The sequence below is a fragment of the Sphaerodactylus townsendi genome, linkage group LG04, assembly GCF_021028975.2.
Source record: "Sphaerodactylus townsendi isolate TG3544 linkage group LG04, MPM_Stown_v2.3, whole genome shotgun sequence".
NCBI classification, from domain to species: domain Eukaryota; kingdom Metazoa; phylum Chordata; class Lepidosauria; order Squamata; family Sphaerodactylidae; genus Sphaerodactylus; species Sphaerodactylus townsendi.
The window spans coordinates 97,288,158-97,305,608 of record NC_059428.1 but is presented as its reverse complement, the minus strand read 5'-3'; the positions used below and the strand labels follow the sequence as shown (position 1 = coordinate 97,305,608).

The following is a 17,451-nucleotide window of genomic DNA, read 5'->3' as shown; positions in this document are numbered from 1 at the left end:
TACATGATCCTGTGAAGATGCTGTGGGTTGAACCTGGGTCATTCTGCAGGACAAGTTGATGCTCTACTGCTGAGCTGTAGCTCCTCCGCAAAACGGATAATACATTTGTAGTTTGACAAATTACTGTGAGAAACACCAGCAGATACGGATATTAAAGCTTACTGACTTTTGGGAAGATCATAGAATGGATTGCCTCCAGTCTTGTGAAGCCTTTATGATATTTCAGCAAAGCTTTTGTTCAAAAAATCACAATAGCTACCTTTAACATACAAGACATTTTGAATTCATTTGCTGAAATTTATTAGTTTCCTGCTAAGAAGCTGATTCTTGGGCATCTACACAATGATTTGATGACACTCCAGCAGGTTCTGCTGTACTAGTATGCCGTGAGTAAGATAAAGTAATATTAAAAGGTATGGGCTGAATTTCTGCTTTACCATGCTAGAGTTCACTTAGAATACTGTGTTTTATTTCAGTGGAGAAATCAAACATGCGCTTATTGTTGAAGGCTTTCACAGCTGGAATCAACTGCCTGTTGTGGGTTTTCAGGACTGTGAGGATGTGGTTTGCTAGTTTTTGCTCCTGATGTTTCACCTGCATCTATGGTTGGCATCTTCAGAGGCATGAGGATGCCAGCCACAGATGGGGCAAAATGTTAGGAGCAAAAACCACCAAATCATGGCCCCAAAAACCCACCACAGCCGTGTGGTTAATCCCTGCCATTTTATAAATGTTCATAATTTTGGTTGGATCAAGCCTTGATTTTCATTTGGAACTTTAATTGGGCTTCTAGTAGTTGGGCACCAAAATATTCAGAAGAAATGTGAATAGGGTTATTGTTTCAATTAAAAAGGTGTTGTCTTTATACTTTAGATGTGTGGAGTATCTTGTGGTTTTGACACTATGTCATTGGGTTTGCCATTGACCCAATGAGGCTGAAGAAATGTATGAATAGATACTCTCCACTTAACTGTTCAGATATGCTGAAGCAGATAAAGCTACAAGACTGCTCAATAAGAAACTTGTTGGATTAATTTTCATACCTAAAAATAGCTTGTACAGCTGCTAGAGTTAGGTCTTGACCAATGACATCTTATAGAAGACATTCAAAATTAAGATTACAGTGCTGAGCCCTTGAAGGCATACTTCCACTAGTGTGTAAGTTTAAAAATGTTTTCTGAAATAGCTAACAAGAATTAAATTTAAAAAAACTTAGGACAGTACTTAGGCTAAAGCCGTCCTTCAAACTGCCTTGTTTTCATTTACTTTAAGTTTGATAGAGAACATAAAATAGTAATATACAAAACAGTGGACGTTTTTTGACATGTGAATGATTTCGTCCCTAAAATGAACTTGATGATAATTTTGTACACACAAGGTTTTTTGTTAATTATGTTATCTTCAATTTTTTCCTGAAGAAATCAAGATGAATGGAACAAAATTCACTTATTTATATTCCATCAACAGCTCATAAGGCAGTCATTTACAGTAATTCTAAAAATATAACAACCACAATAATATCCATAAGCAATAAATTCCATCACAAAACAGCAGCAGCCAAGAGTAGCGGAAGACAAAAAAGATCCAGGAGAATCAACATATTTTCACCTGGTACCTAAAGCTTAGAACTATACTAATGGGTGTGGGACAAAGAGTTGTATGATCAGAGTGCCACAACATATAATTTCCTGTCTCTTGCTTCTGAAGGCAGGGGAAATTGGAGTATGACCTTTGCTAAAGATATTCAGAGTAAAATTTATCTTCTTTGCTATCGTTCTGTAACTCATTAATAGACTAGAATGACCCTCTAATATTTTCCCCTTAAAAATAAAGGCAAATTAAAGTTGTATGTGGTTGATTACTTCCATCTGGGTGTAGACAAAGGCATCTCTGTTGCTGTTGTTGGACTTATCTGCAGCCTGTGATACAGTGGATAATACCATCTTGCTGCAATGCTTGGAAGCAGAATTAGATATCCTTGTCATGTGATCTGAACTGGTTTCAGTCATTCCTCACAGATTGGACTCAAAACGTTACTAATGAAAACTAGTTGATATCAACGTGGGACCTATCCAGTGGAGTTCCACAGGATGCAGTTCTTTCCCCCCATGGCTTTCAATCTCTAGGTAAAGACCTTGGAGTTGGATTTACACCCCCCTTTTCTTTCCTGCAAGGAGATTCAAAGGGGCTTACAAACTGCTTTCCCTTCTCCCTCCTCACAACAAACACCCTGTGAGGTAGGTGGGGCTGAGAGAGCTCAGAAGAGCTATGACTAACCCAAAGGTCACCCAGCTGGCGTGTGTTGGAGTGTACAAGCTAATCTGAATTCCCCAGATAAGTCTCCACAGCTCAGGCGGCAGAGTGGGGAATCAAACCCGGTTCCTCCAGATTAGAGCACACCTGCTCTTAACCACTATGCCACTGCTGCTCCTTGGGACATATAGTTCTTAGCTTTGGGGTTGGTTGTCATCAATATGTGAATGGTACCCAACTCTCTTTACAGTTTTGTCCAAATACCCTGACGATGTGGTAGAGTTCCTGAATAGCTGTCTGGCTGCTGTGGTAGATTGGTTAAGAGTGAACAAATTGTAACTAAAACTTGAAAAGATAGAGGCAATGCTCGTTGGGAAGGTGGAGAACTTGAAAGAGATTGTGCTTCCCATTTCTGGTGGGCTTCATCTTACCCTTGCTGATTCAGTAAAGAGCCTTGGGGTTATGCTGTACTCAACATTATTATTGGAGAAGCAAGATAATTCAGCTGCAAAAAAATGCTGTCCTCTCACTCAGCATAGCCCAAAAGAAGGCCCCTTACCTTGACATGGCTGGCCACCTGGATCCATACCACAGTAATGTTGAGACTGAACTACTGTAAAGCACAGTATGTTGGTCACTCATCAAAATCATTTCATGAACTATGTAGAATGTTGTTGCTTGGCTCTTATCAGAGATAGACAGTGCACACATATTAGTAACTCCTTGGGCTGTCCATCAGTTACCAGGCTCAATTTAAGAGAGTGGCTAGCACATACAAAGCCCTTGATGGTCTTGGGCCCTTATATCTGTGAGAGTGCCTCTCCCCCATTCTCTGCCATGAAAGCTTTGCTTATCTACATTGTTGTCGCCACACAGAATTCAGGAGTCTCTACATTGAACCTCATATTAATTAATGTCTTGCCACTTCTGACCAAGACAAGCTAGTCTGCTTTTGAATGAATGCTGCACTAAAATAACTGCACATGTAGCAAAGTTTTTGGCGACAGCTTGTTATTGTTAGTCTGATTCTTTTTTTATCCTATGTCTAATAAAGAGGTAGTGGTGGTGGTGATGGTGGTAGTGGTGATGATGATGACTACGACGACATACAGGTATAAAAAGTAAATGAATGAAAGCAGTTTCAAAGAGAATGCAGTCTAGATCTATATATAGTGACAGAATTTACCACATCCAAGTATTTTGTGATATATGGTAATCCAGGGTCATAGTGTCCAGCATTTTCATATCCAGGATTGACCTTAAATCCCAAACTGTAAAATTTCAGTTTTTTGCCAAATCTGCCTATTTTTCTTTTATATTTGTTCTATAATCTGTTCATATTAATATTCTTCAGGTAGGCTTAAAATTGGCATAAAATATTGTACAATGCAAAAATAAAGAATACAGATTTCCCGCATAAAATCACAGCAACATATATTTTTTAAAAAACTTAAATTAAGACACAGAAATAAAAGCAATACAATCCAGAACTGGGAAGAAGATTGGCTAGCAGAGAGAGATCTGGTTGGCATTCAGCCTCCCTGCTCTTTTCTGTTCATTTAGTCCCTACCATATGCTCACATTGATCAGCTGCCTGTTACTAGAAATGAATTTACAGGCTTGATTTAATTTCTTGTAACCAATCCTTAGTAATTGTTAAGGAAAGTTAAAAGGATTATGAGAGCAATGTTCTCAGTAAGACATTATTCAGACATCTCTCAGAACCTGTAGCTGAATAGAAGAAGAGTTTGGATTTATATCCCCCCTTTCTCTCCTATAAGGAGACTCAAAGAGGCTTACAAACTCCTTTCCCTCCCCCCCTCACAACAAACACCCTGTGAGGTGGGTGAGCTGAGAGAGTTTTGAGAGAACTGTGACTAGCCCAAGGTCACCCAGCTGGCATGTGTTGGAGTGCACAAGCTAATCTAGTTCCCCAGATAAACCTCCACAGCTCAAATGGCACAGCGGGGAATCAAACCCGGTTCTCCAGATTAGAGTGCACCTGCTCTTAACCACTACACCACATTGGCTCTACACTACTACACTAAGGTGGTATGAATAGAGGAAATAATGAAATTAGCAAAAAAAAAAACACCCAAAAAAGAGGAATAACGAGCATGGGGCAAGAAAGGTCTATTACTGAAGTGCCTAGGAATGTGTGTGCTTCGTTGAAGTTGGTTGTTTACATTAGCTTATGTTCTTGACTTTTATGCTTGTGAATTGGACTGTTATAAAGGAAAGGCAAGAATGCTGGACAGGAAAAGTCTGCTTTAATCAATATCCATAATATTCAATGCACAGTAAAATCTTCAATTGAAAATGGGATCTAATGGAATTTCCCTCAAAGAGCTACTTTGGGTGTTGTTTTCTGGAAGGTGTTCTCTTTATAAATATCAAATTCACTGCCACCAAGAAAGAGTCCTATTAACAGTACGGGGTTTTTAATCATCTGTATTCTGCTAGAATAAAATTTCATTTGTACTAGTTTGGGGGTTATCTCTTTTGTAGTTCTGTTTTTCCTTTCCTATGTTTACTCCTTTTCCAAGAAGATGCTACTAGGATCTTCAAGAACGAAGTAGCATTTCAAACAGACAATTAGTATTCAATTCTTGTTCTCAGCAGGATTTTAAACTGTCAAATACATTCTAATAATTGATTTTATTATTTAAAACATGTATTAACCATCTTTTTCCTTTACAGAACTCAAGGCAGCTCACAGTATGCATAGAATACATGTGTATTGTAAAGTAAAATACATTAAAAATGAAAATTTGAAATCACAATTCGGGACCGCTAGTAACTTATTTATTTATATTTTATTTATTTGATTCAATTTATATGCCACTCTCCCCCAAAGGGCTCAGGGTGGCTTACAGTAGTAAAACACAACATAATAAAACAATTAAAACTGCTGTTAATAATTAAAATCAAATCCAAGACTAGTTAAAATACAACTAAAATTAGAATCTACTTAGAGCTTAAAGCTTAAAACCAGGATTGGGGCCGGCAACAGATGTAATTGTATCGGCCTCAACCAAACGCCAAGTGGAACAACTCTGCCTTTCAGGCTCATGGAATTGCACTTACCAGTAATTGTGGTCCTAAAATGAAACTTATAATAGAAAATTCTGCTAACTGTAAATAAGATCAGGCTCCTAGTAACATGTTAATTCTGTTCCTACCCATTACTGGAATTCCAGGATTGTCATATTTTCCCTCTTTCAACTGTATCATATCAACAGTTATCTCTTTGAAGGAATGCCTTGTTTTTCTTCAGACTTCCACCAAGCAGTTGCCATCTTATAAAGCAAATAACAGTGAGTTTGAACCAAGTTGGTCATCCACAAAGGCAGCAACAAAAAGCACAGCTTCAAAAGGCCAGAATGTTGATACTTTTTGTGAGGGGTTTTTTGGGGGGCTTCTTAGATAACCATTGGCATTCATGGGTGAATAAGGTTAGCATTACTTGTGAATGCCCATTGATCTTGTTACGTTTGGAGCACTTGCCTGTCTGTGAAGTAGCATATGTCAAAATGGGTTTCTTTCAGTAATTCTGAGGATTAAAGAATGATAGATATCCAGATTGTAAAAATTGTAATAGTTGAGGAATTGCAAGGTTCTGCTCACTAGCTACCCTGATGGAGAAGGTAACCCTACCTGCCTGATCTCTACAATCAGTCATGGGCTTCATCCATGGAACTTTCCAGGGTGTGAGCTCCCCTTTCCTCTACTAGGTTTCCAGGTGAAATATTTGAACTAATTTAGCAGGCCTGAGAACCTGTGCTTAGAAAGAGGCCATTGCAGGGGAGTGCACTCTTCAACTTCAAATGTCAAAAGGGATTTCAAGCTGGAGAATGAAATCTCTTTTGCCTTTTGAAGTTGAAGAGCAATGAGGAGTGCACTATATGGATTCTCTTTTGACAGTGTACATCTGGAGTGACACTGTAAACAACTTATTTAGTACAATTTAATGTCACCCTTCCGCCAGGGAGCTCATGGCAGTCTACTTTGGTCTCACCTACCCTTACAACAACCCTGTGAGGTTGGATAGGCCAAGGGAGTGACTATGCCAAGGTCACTCTGAGCCTTGTGATACTGTAGGGTCTCCCAAATTGTAGCCCAGTACTTGAATTGCTGCAGCAAGCTGTTTCTATTCTGTTTCTATATTAGTATAGGCATGTGATGAAGCACAGCAGCCTTGGTGCCCTAATGTGCATAATTCTAGGTTTAACAAAACAGATAGAATGCAAACTCTCGTGTGTGTGATCCGGAATTCTCCAGGTTTCCTTTTCTAACACTGTCACATGCGTTGAAGCCTGTTCTTAAGGCTCCTCCAGGTTGTCGAAGGGAAGACCGTGTCTTAGGCCTTAGGGGCTCAAATGCATAAACATTATCATTCCTATGAACGCTCCAGCCATACTTGTATTTTTAGGCACTTGCTGTGGCAGAAGAATTGTCGAAGACTTCCATGGTTGGAATCAGCTGGCTGTTGTGGGTTTTCTGGGCTGTGTGGCCATGGTCTTGTAGTTTTTGCTCCTAACTTTTTGACCTCATTTATGGCTGGCATCTTCACTGAAAACCCACAGCGGCCATTTCAGAAGTGTTTTACAGAACTTGGAATTTCCAGTGCTTTCCTTTTTAATAGAACAAACAAGCTGAGGGAGCTGGTGAAACTTTTTAATTCCTGTGTGATCACAGACAGGCTCTTTAACTTTATTTCTGTTTTCCTTTCACTGTGAAGGTTATTTAAGCTTGAATTTGTTTGCAAAATACATGTGTGTGCCAAGGCGAGGGAATAATGTTTGAAAATACAGTTATTTTAAAACCAGCGGACAGAACATTCTGGATAAACTCAGGATTCTTCTAGCTGAGGGCCAATTCACACTTCTCTTGTTAGCTGCTTATAAGGCAGGTTGCATGATTGAGCAGTTTGTCACAGCCTTAAATTGTTAATTGTAATTTTTTTCAACACCAGATACCTTGGTGAAAGCAGGTGGTGATGTATAAAATAACTGCATGCTGCTCAGGATGAATGCAGAGAGAAACTGCTTTACTATAATCATATTTTCATCCTAGTTTGAAAATGAGTAGTATGTCAGAGTAAGTTTCAGGGTGTACTTGTTTTGGTCTACAGTAGTACAGCTAGATTCGAATTCACTTGCACCTTAATGACCAAAAAGATTTTCAGGGTATAAGCTTTCAAGAGTCAAAGATCTTGATACAGGGATCTTTGATTCTCGAAAGCTTATACCCTGAAAATCTGATTGGTCTCTAAGGTGCTACTGAACTTGAATCCAAATGTCAGAGTAGGAATTTGTTCACTGACATTAGTGCTACAGCTAGCAAGACTGTGACTCAGATATAGACTGTTGTCCACAGCAGAAGGAAAAAGGCAAATAAAAGCTATGTATATAAATATAAGGAGCATACAGAATAATGTTAATAGCTAACAATAGTTCTTTAGACCTCAAAGAGAAAATTTTAATTAGAGAGTTGTGAGCGTTAGGGTTTGGGGGCACCAAAAACTATGGCGGATTCTGCATGGCCCAAAAATAGCGGTGTGAAAACAGTGTAAAAGGGTTTAAAGTGGTGTAAAAGGGTTTACACCGTTTTCACAACATTTTCACACCGCTGTTTTTGGGCCATGCGGAATCCACCTATTATAATTTTACACTGATATGGAAAGATTACCTTCAGGTGACTGATTACATGGAAATATATGGCCATCATATAAATTAATTCTTTTTAGCTCATAAGAAGAAACAGTAAAGTTATGTCACCTATTATATTACTGTACCAAATCTTTTCCAAGATTTTATGTAAAATAGGTTGTTGATTACATCTTATCCCAAGAAAATATTTTTTCTGTTTTGGTAAGAGGAGCTTTTCTAAGCTGTTGTACCTGAAATCAAATTCTGAAGTCTCTGAAAATAAAAAAGGAAAAAGATGACTGGTGACATTTGCTGTATAAGCTTCATCGAGGACATCGATAAAAACTGTAACTACAACTAACAGAACCACACCACAAACATTAACAAACTATTAAAATGAATATTAATTAAAAATCAGGATAAAATAAGCTCAAGAAAAGATATACTGTGGGTAAAATAATATACAGATTTAATCCATGAACTGATAGTCGTCACTCTCCTGTTGGTTTTTGTAGAGAATTGTTTTTAAAAAAACATAATAAATACAATTTAATAAATACACTAATAGCATAAAATTAAAATTACTTCCAAATGATACCACCATCTTGAATTGGAAATAAAGCAAATTTGTTGCACAAAGTGGGTTTAAATTGGAGTATCTCATTATAGGATTGCTCTGTTAGGCTACTCACATTCAGACATCTTCCTGCAAGAGTGCAACACCATCCGTTTCTGATGCTATGAAGGGTCAGGTGTGTTTTTTTTAAAAAGGCTCCATGTCAAAATAACTCCCCTTGTATAAAACATGCACATTGGAAACTATGTTAGGACTGAGAGAAATGAAAGAAATCTGCTGGACTGGATTCAGTGTAATGCCAGTGTAAGAAGCTGCAGAAGTGCTTCCTGCTTCAACAGCCGGGACTCGCATGAATAAGCTTCTCAGCACATGGGTGGCTGCACTGAGGATAGTAACATAAACAAAATCCTCCCCTTCTCTTCCATCAGCAGAATTCACAAAAGGCAATTTTGGCCTCTTTCTGCCAGCTTTCTGTACTTTTACTACATAAAGACTTATTTTAAACTTATTTGCATGTGGAAATCTTATGTGAATGTAATAGAAGAGTTAATCTGAAGTTAAAAAAATGAGGAACTGGATGATATATCTTATCAGTCATTTAGGAGAAGAGAGGAATTAAACATGAAAAGAAACAAGAAGTATACTTCTGTGGCATGGTGTGGGGGAATTTCACTTTTGGCACAAGCTATAAGGTCATACAGGACTCATATTCCTTGTACCTATTCTGCATGTTAATTGGCAGCAGCTACCTGGTACTTGATTTCCAACAATTTAGAATTACCGTATATACTTGTGTATAAGTCGACCCGCATATAAGTCGAGGCACCTAATTTTACCACAAAAAAACTGGGAAAACTTATTGACTCGCATATAAGTCGAGGGTGGGAAATGCAGCAGCTGCTGGTAAATTTCAAAAATAAAAATAGATGCCAATAAAATTACATCAATTGAGGCATCAGTAGGTTAAATGTTTTTGAATATTTATTTCAAAGAAAAACAGTAAACTGGCTCTGTAAGTGGAAAAGAGGGTCAACAAGAACAATATGGTATCAACAATAACTTTAAAAGTACAAAAACCTTAGCTCAACCAGCAACCAAGCTAAAACACAAGAGTTAAAATCCTTCAAAACTGGATTCCTCATCATCATCTGTATGTCCAAATGTAACCCAACTTAGATTTTAAGAGAGATATTATCAGAAATGGAAAATCTACTATTAGCTTCCATTGTAAACAATGGGGGATGGGGCATCCCCTTTGGGGGTCAATAACTTTGGATCCCCTGACCCAAACGTCACCAAACCTGACTGGTATCATAAAAAGACTCTCCTGATGAGACCAGCCAGGTTTGGTGAAGTTTGGTTCAGAGGGTCCAAAGTTATGGACCCTCAAAAGGGTAGCCTCATCTACCAATAGCTCCCATTGAAAACAATGGGGAATGGGAGCACCTCCTTTGGGGGTCCATAACTTTGGACCCCCTGAACCAAACATTACCAAACTTGGCTGGTATCATCAGGAGTGTCTTCTGAGGGTACCCTGAAATTTTGGTGCCGCTAGCATAAAAACTGCGCCCCTGCTGGCCGGCAAAGTAAAAACACAAAAAATTTTTAATGACCCACATATAAGTCGAGGGGAGCTTTTTCAGCATTGAAAATGTGCTGAAAAATTCGACTTATACATGAGTATATACGGTATATAACATATTGAGAGGAGTGAAGAACACTAGTTTTGTTAAATGCTTTTACAAAAGTAATACCTGTCTTCCTTAATAGGTAATAGTTGATTTATTAAATTATTTTTTATTATTTACTTATTTATTTGAAGCCTAGCGTTCATACTTCTGGAAGAGTGGATTTCACTCTCTCTCACTAGGCTATTACTAAGTATTTCATACTTGTTACCCTTTCATCTTTATCTTTGGCTGGACTTTTCTAGGCATTTGCTTGGAAAAAATTATAGTTGAGACTAAAGGCTTCTCTTGTGCTGTTGATTGAATAGTATTACTAAGCCAGAAGCAGCAGAAGGTGATACTGAAAGAGCTGCCATGATTCATGGTATTTTATTAAACCTTTTTGTTTTCTAAAAAGGTTGGCATTGTTAAAATTCTTTGTTATATAAACTAATGGGTATCTTCACAGTTGTCATATGGTTTGGGTGGAACAGTGTGCTATAGCTGAATCCCAGGAAAAGTGTTGATGTAGATATGCTATAATGCTAATTCTGGAATGTGTAAACAGAAAACTGCAACTTTGTTGTTTGACATTAATTTAATGAATCTGCACTATTACATTGAGACTATTTTTCTTAGGAATCAATCACAAAGAGACAAGAACAAACATAGAAAACTGAGGTTTAAGAGTTGTAATTTCAGCACAGCATGAATTTCAAATCTTTATCAACCACTGATTCAGATGTAACTCTGCAAACTGCCTATAAGGATGGCAACATAACCCATCTCTTGACTTATTGGTTCACTTCATTTTCTAAGTATCCATATTTCTCATGTGCAAGTCAATTTTGGGAGACATTTGTAATCAGTTTTTTTAAATTTCTGCAAGAATTCATAGCCTTGTGTTAAAACATTTTCCCCCTCTATATTTGTTCAGGTCGTTTGGTAGGTGCTCTGGATACCGTGCTCGATTCTAATGCCCGTGTTGCTCCTTTTCGAATTTTGCTTCAAGTGCCAGGATCACCTATTTATTCTGCCATTGCATGTGGTGAGTTATTGAACGGATCCGAAGTTTACTGGGCCGTAGCCATTGGTGAGTTGCATACCAGACAAGGATAATGTCTGAGCATGCCATGGTCTGCATGTCAAAGAAGCCGAAGGTAACATGAATGAATAACCTTGCTGTGTGCTTAAGGGCTGATTTAACAACCAAAACGTAATTTGTAACATTTCCCGACAGGGGAAATTAGTTATATAACATTAAAAGTGCTTGCGACTTCAGTCCGATGCCCACTTGCCAGAAGTTAGAACAATTGAACTGAATCAATTGGCCTTCTGCATAAGAGTGATTTTTGTGGCATCGACTTTTGGGAGACCATACTATAGTATTTCATGCCACGGATCACTTCTCTACTCTGACTTAAAAAACAGGGAAGTGCCTGTGGCGTTATCCTTGAGTTTTGTAAGTGTCAAGAAATAATGAATGTGGGGTAACACATACTTAATTTCCTACATATCAGGGAGATTTTTATGGGGGAGTATTTACTTTGCTCCGTAGTCTGAAAAGGTACAGCGTAGCAGCGTGCACATCACATGGGACTTCTACAAGTCTGTTTTAGGTACTTCTTAGCTTATTTACTTTATTTACCATGCTTCGTATTTTACTGAATATAAGTTAAAGTTGGAAATAGATTATTGCTCTCTGAAAGTATTGAGCTAGGTACTTTCTGTACACATGATTTTTGTACGCTGAAGAAATCAGAGTAAAGTAGAAAGATCTGTGCCTTTGGGCATTTGCTTTTTTTAAACAGAACTGCACAAGTTCTTCTTATAATTCATTTGACAGTGGGGCTGTGTGCTCTTTTTGGACTTCCTTTTTGCAGACTGAAAAAAATGACTGAAACTGTTCATTATCTACAACAACAATTAAATGAAAAACTGAATTTTGTATTTAAAATGTGGGTATTTTTCATCTAAAACATGCATGGACTCTGGGATTGGCAGAGTACAACTTTCTTTATGTGTGGGGTTTTTTTTTTTGCAAACAATCCTGTTACATTGGTTTTTTGGGCTTTGAGGGTTATTTGTCTTGCCATATTTCTCACTAGTGTGGGCAGGATTCTTGTTTAAAACACCATTTTAAAAATGTATTACTTGCACGGTTCTTTCCTGTCTTATTGAATGGAGTCCCTCTTCTCTCCTCTGCCCCATTTTGTGTTCCCCCTCCCGCTACAAATACAATAAATAAAAATAATAGCATGTTGAGGCTCCCTGATGTTTTGTCTCCAATCTCTGACCAGCTTTTCTCCTCACTGCTGTTTAATAATGAGGGTATTAAAAGAAATATCACTAGAAGAGGGTATCACCAGAAGAGGGTATTAAAAAAAAACTGCTATCTAAACAACAGGAAGATAATTATCATAGGATCAATGTTGCATTGAGCAGCAGGGTGCAGCCAAAGCATTTTGGTGGCTGTATTAAGACAGGCTGTATTAAGACAGGTTCACAAATGGTGGAGAAAGAACATGAATGATTTAAATTTGTTTGCCATGGAGTACTGCCACCAGCAGCACTGACACAGTCTTTCCAGGCACAATTGTAGTCAGGAAAACAACAGGTGGAGTTTCCCTCCTGACAGGAGGGATTGATTTTTGCAGGCTGCTTCTTGACCTTGCAGAAAAAGAAGGGCAAATTTGCTAAGATTGTCCTTTGCCCTCACTGCAGGTAACTAGAGACAGACATGGCCTCAAGAATGTGGTTGAGAGTACATATTTAAAATTCCTACTTTCTTATGCCTGGTATAGATGTAGAAACTGTTCCTTTTGTCCCTAAAATGCACTCAAGTGGCCAGCTGAAAGATTGTTCTCTGGTCACATATTTATGAGACATTTCTACATAGGAATTTTCTGTGTGTCTAGGATCTTGTGTTCCAGTGCTTGTATTAAAAAGAGAAATATAACAGGCAATCTAAGAACAGCTTTCTTCATGTTTTGTAAGCGTCTGTTGCCTGTCCTGCCCACCTAAGCTGCGTCTTCTTCTGTCCTCCTTTCCCCAGTGCTCTTCAGTGATGTCATGCTTACCACTGCTTCCCCCTCCTTTTTCTGCCCTGATTCTTTTTTGTTGTTGTTCGTTGCATTAGTGTCACAAGGATATACAAATGGTAATAAGGTTTTTGCTAAAGTAACTTATAGGCAGTTTTGAATTTATACAGCATGACAATGTCTAAACCTCTCAAACTTTTTGGAGTCCTGTTTGTTGTAGTTGCTCAGCATTCCTGCTATCCATTTCATTACCTGGTTATGACACTGTTGGGAACTGGAATGTTAATATTTAATTGTCAGTTTGCCTTGTGCGTGTAATATTGTTGCATTGCCCATAGAAAGCTGCCTGTTCTGAGCTCTGTGTGCATTTAAATGGCAAAGGAGCAAAGGAAAGGGGAACTAATGCTGGAAGGTGGTTGAGTGATCAAAACAATTGCACATGGAAGTACATTTAAAGGGAGGAATTAAAAACTGGTCAAAGAAAAGCAATCTAAATTTCATCTCATAAAAAAGTGAGAGGAGGATTGACTTCTATAGAGGTAGTCTACTCTCAGGCATTATTTATAGACTGTATTTATATGTTCGTGTATATTTATAGAAACTCATGAATCAACCTAATGTTTCTCTGAGACAACACTAGACTGCTGCCGTCACCCTCAGAATTTTGTGCGCTGCATAAGAGGAACAAATTCAGGCCTCAATTGTGAGGATCTCCTACTTCATTAACAAGCTCCATGTTTAAATTTTAATTCATACTCCATCATACTCCTATCCCCAAAGAAGGCATAGTCCTAAAGCAAACAATAAGCTTACTTTTAAAATATAATTCTTTGAAACATATAGGTTAAGGAGCAGCAGTGGCGTAGTGGTTAAGAGCAGGTGCATTCTAATCTGGAGGAACTGGGTTTGATTCCCCGCTCTGCCGCCTGTGGAGGCTTATCTGGGGAATTCAGATTAGCCTGTGCACTCCCACACTCGTCAGCTGGAAAACCTTGGGCTAGTCACAGCTTTTCAGCGCTCTCTCAGCCCCACCCACCTCACAGGGTGTTTGTTGTGAGGGGGGAAAGGGCAAGGAGATTGTAAGCCCCTTTGAGTCTCCTACAAGAGAGAAAGGGGGAATATAAATCCAAACTCTTCTTCTTCTCTTCTTAACTGTCGAGGGTTTTTTCATGACTTTGAATATGCTGACATCTCTCTCCTGGGCCTAAAGGCGGGCTTTCCCTTTCAGATTGACACATCCCCCTCACTCCTGCAGCCTAATCAGGTGTTTGCCCACTCCCTGCTTCATCTTTCATCCTGCTCGCCTTCTCCTTAACCCATCTCCCCGCCACTTCTTTTCCCTTGTACAAATATTCAGTGCACTATCTGTAACTCCATCAACACAGGTGTAAGTACTATAACAGTGTAAACCTGGTTTCTCCTTCTTGTCCTCTGTTCTAGTCTGCAGAGAGCAGCTGCTGCTTGTGAAACTGGCATCGTAGATAGCATAGCAGATCTGTTTTATGCTTCCATTTTGCTTTTTGTCTTTGACTATAACAAGGGTCGGGAACCCGCGGCTCGCGAGCCGCAAACGGCTCTTTCCCGCTTGTGGTGCGGCTCCTGGCATGGCCCCTTCCTCCCCTCTCTGGGGCTTTTCCACAGATCTATCCCTCTCTCTCTTGTCTCTCTCTCCTCCTCCTCTCTCCTAGTCACCTCAGCTCTCCTTTCCACCCTCCACCTTCCCCAGCTTCTTCCTTCTCCTCGGAGCCTCGTTCGGCCGCCCCACCCCGCCTTAAATCCTGCCCCAGTGCCTTCTGGGGCGTTTCTCCCCTCGTCCTGCAACGAGGCCGGGCCGGGGAGAGGTGTTGCTGCGGGTCAGGTTCTTTTCCAGTTTACAAGTGTTTGACTTCATTAAAGCCCGCTGCTTTTTTCTCAGCTGCACCGGCGCCCGGCGCCCGCCCCGTCAAGTCTGGGGAGGAGCCTCCAGGCACCCCCGGACACCCACGCTCCCGCATGAACGGGGAGTGTGCAGACAGCATCCCGGCCTGAGCCGGGCACTGCTTTTTTCTCAGGATTCTACCCTGAGGGGAGGGGAGAAAAAAGCAGTGCCCGGCTCAGGCCGGGATGCTGTCTGCACGCTCCCCGTTCATGCGGGAGCGTGGGTGTCCGGGGGTGCCTGGAGGCTCCTCCCCAGACTTGACGGGGCGGGCGCCGGGCGCCGGTGCAGCTGAGAAAAAAGCAGCGGGCTTTAATGAAGTCAAACACTTGTAAACTGGAAAAGAACCTGACCCGCAGCAACACCTCTTCCCGGCCCGGCCTCGTTGCAGGACGAGGGGAGAAACGCCCCAGAAGGCACTGGGGCAGGATTTAAGGCGGGGTGGGGCGGCCGAACGAGGCTCCGAGGAGAAGGAAGAAGCTGGGGAAGGTGGAGGGTGGAAAGGAGAGCTGAGGTGACTAGGAGAGAGGAGGAGGAGAGAGAGACAAGAGAGAGAGGGATAGATCTGTGGAAAAGCCCCAGAGAGGGGAGGAACAGCAGAGAAGGGGGTTGAATGTAGTAGAGAAGGGGGGGAGCTGAAAAGATAACTGAAAGCTGGGTGGAAATATTAGAGACAGAACAAGGGGGAAAGGAGGAAACAGAATGGGAAAAGGTCACAATCAGAGGGTTTGAAGCGGACCCTGACGAGAAGGGAGAAGTTGAGGAAAGAGGAGAGTTGCCCTTTATACAAAGCGTGCGTAAAGGTAAAAAACCAACACATTTTCTTCATTTTAAATGCCAAAAAGTATTTGCGGCTCCATGAGTTTTCTTTTCCGTGGAAAATGGGTCCAAATGGCTCTTTGAGTGTTAAAGGTTCCCTACCCCTGGACTATAACAATGGGCAGATGGAGTTCTGTAATCTTTGTGGGTAACATGAAGTCTTTCATCTTGTTAAAAAAAGCTAGCAAAGGTCATTTTAATGTTGGTGTTTTTAATGTGTGCATATGTTTGAGCGGAAGTTACCTTGATGGATGGTGTTTATCAAGATCCATCATTGTAAAGCCTTCCTGTTGAGGAAATTAAGTCTTGGACAGGTTCCCTGGCAAATGGCACCTTCTATGGGAAACCTAGCAGTGGAAAATATTTAGCTGTGTTTATCATCTCTTTTGTGTGAGGTTCTGTGCAGTATCTTTAATGGTCACAGAGTGCAGATTAGATTCTGAGATTTCCTCCTTTACATCTTTCACTTGTTGGGAACAGCTGCTGGTTCCATGTCTGAGGCTTGGAGAGTGCTTTTTATTGTACCCAGCCCTAATTATTACTTTTTGTCATGGCGATGACAAAAATACACATATTGGAGAGCTTGAACAGACAAGATAAAGATCACATCTTTGAAATCCTAATATAAAGCAGAGGGCCTAATTTGGAATAATGAAACCAGGTGGAAGTTAGAGTTAAACCTCTTCTTTCTCCCTTTCATGCACATTAGAAAATGCTGGGGGGAAGAATTATGACTAATAAAAGGAAACACTTCTTCACGCAACGTGTGATTGGTGTTTGGAATATGCTGCCACAGGAGGTGGTGATGGCCACTAACCTGGATAGCTTTAAAAGGGGCTTGGACAGATTTATGGAGAAGTCGATTTATGGCTACCAATCTTGATCCTCCTTGATCTGAGATTGCAAATGCCTTAACAGACCAGGTGATCGGGAGCAACAGCCGCAGAAGGCCATTGCGTTCACATCCTACATGTGAGCTCCCAAAGGCACCTGGTGGGCCACTGCGAGTAGCAGAGAGCTGGACTAGATGGACTTTGGTCTGATCCAGCTGGCTTGTTCTTATGTTCTTATGTTCTTCTTAGATAATTTGTGAGATAATCCCAAGTATCCCAAACCCTGAAAGTCATGGGGCAAGGTCTTATGATACCATACTTTCCCAACTGGCTGGCTCAGTTCTAATTAAAGTCAGTTCTGGCCCATGTGAATTGTGTGTCCCAGAATTCGATGTTATGCTTTGTCTGTTTTCTGCACCAGACACAAATGATGCTGTCTTGGTCATCCTGTAGAAAATAGTCAAGATTGCTTCCACTTCAAAGTGTCAGCAAAGCTTGAACATATATACTACTGTGTATAGATTACTGTAAATTGGATCCTTCTGTGTAATTGTGTGAACGGCCCCCTCCCCTCCACCGGCATAATTCCCGCTGTGCAGAAGGGGCCTTAGTGTGCATCATTTAATGTATCATGTTAACACTTATGCTTTGCTTCAGTTCTGTTTTTTAGATTTCTGGTTGGTTCTATAACCATT

The 17,451-nt window shown here is 40.2% G+C and overlaps 1 protein-coding gene across 1 annotated transcript in view; it reads left to right on the top strand.

Moving 5' to 3' along the window:
* Window positions 1–17,451, top strand: part of TBC1D8 (TBC1 domain family member 8) — a 49,473-nt gene that overhangs the window by 3,781 nt on the left and 28,241 nt on the right. Inside the window, 1 exon segment of the mRNA XM_048492610.1 lies at window positions 11,086–11,241. Within this exon segment, the coding sequence (XP_048348567.1) occupies window positions 11,086–11,241 (156 nt within the window).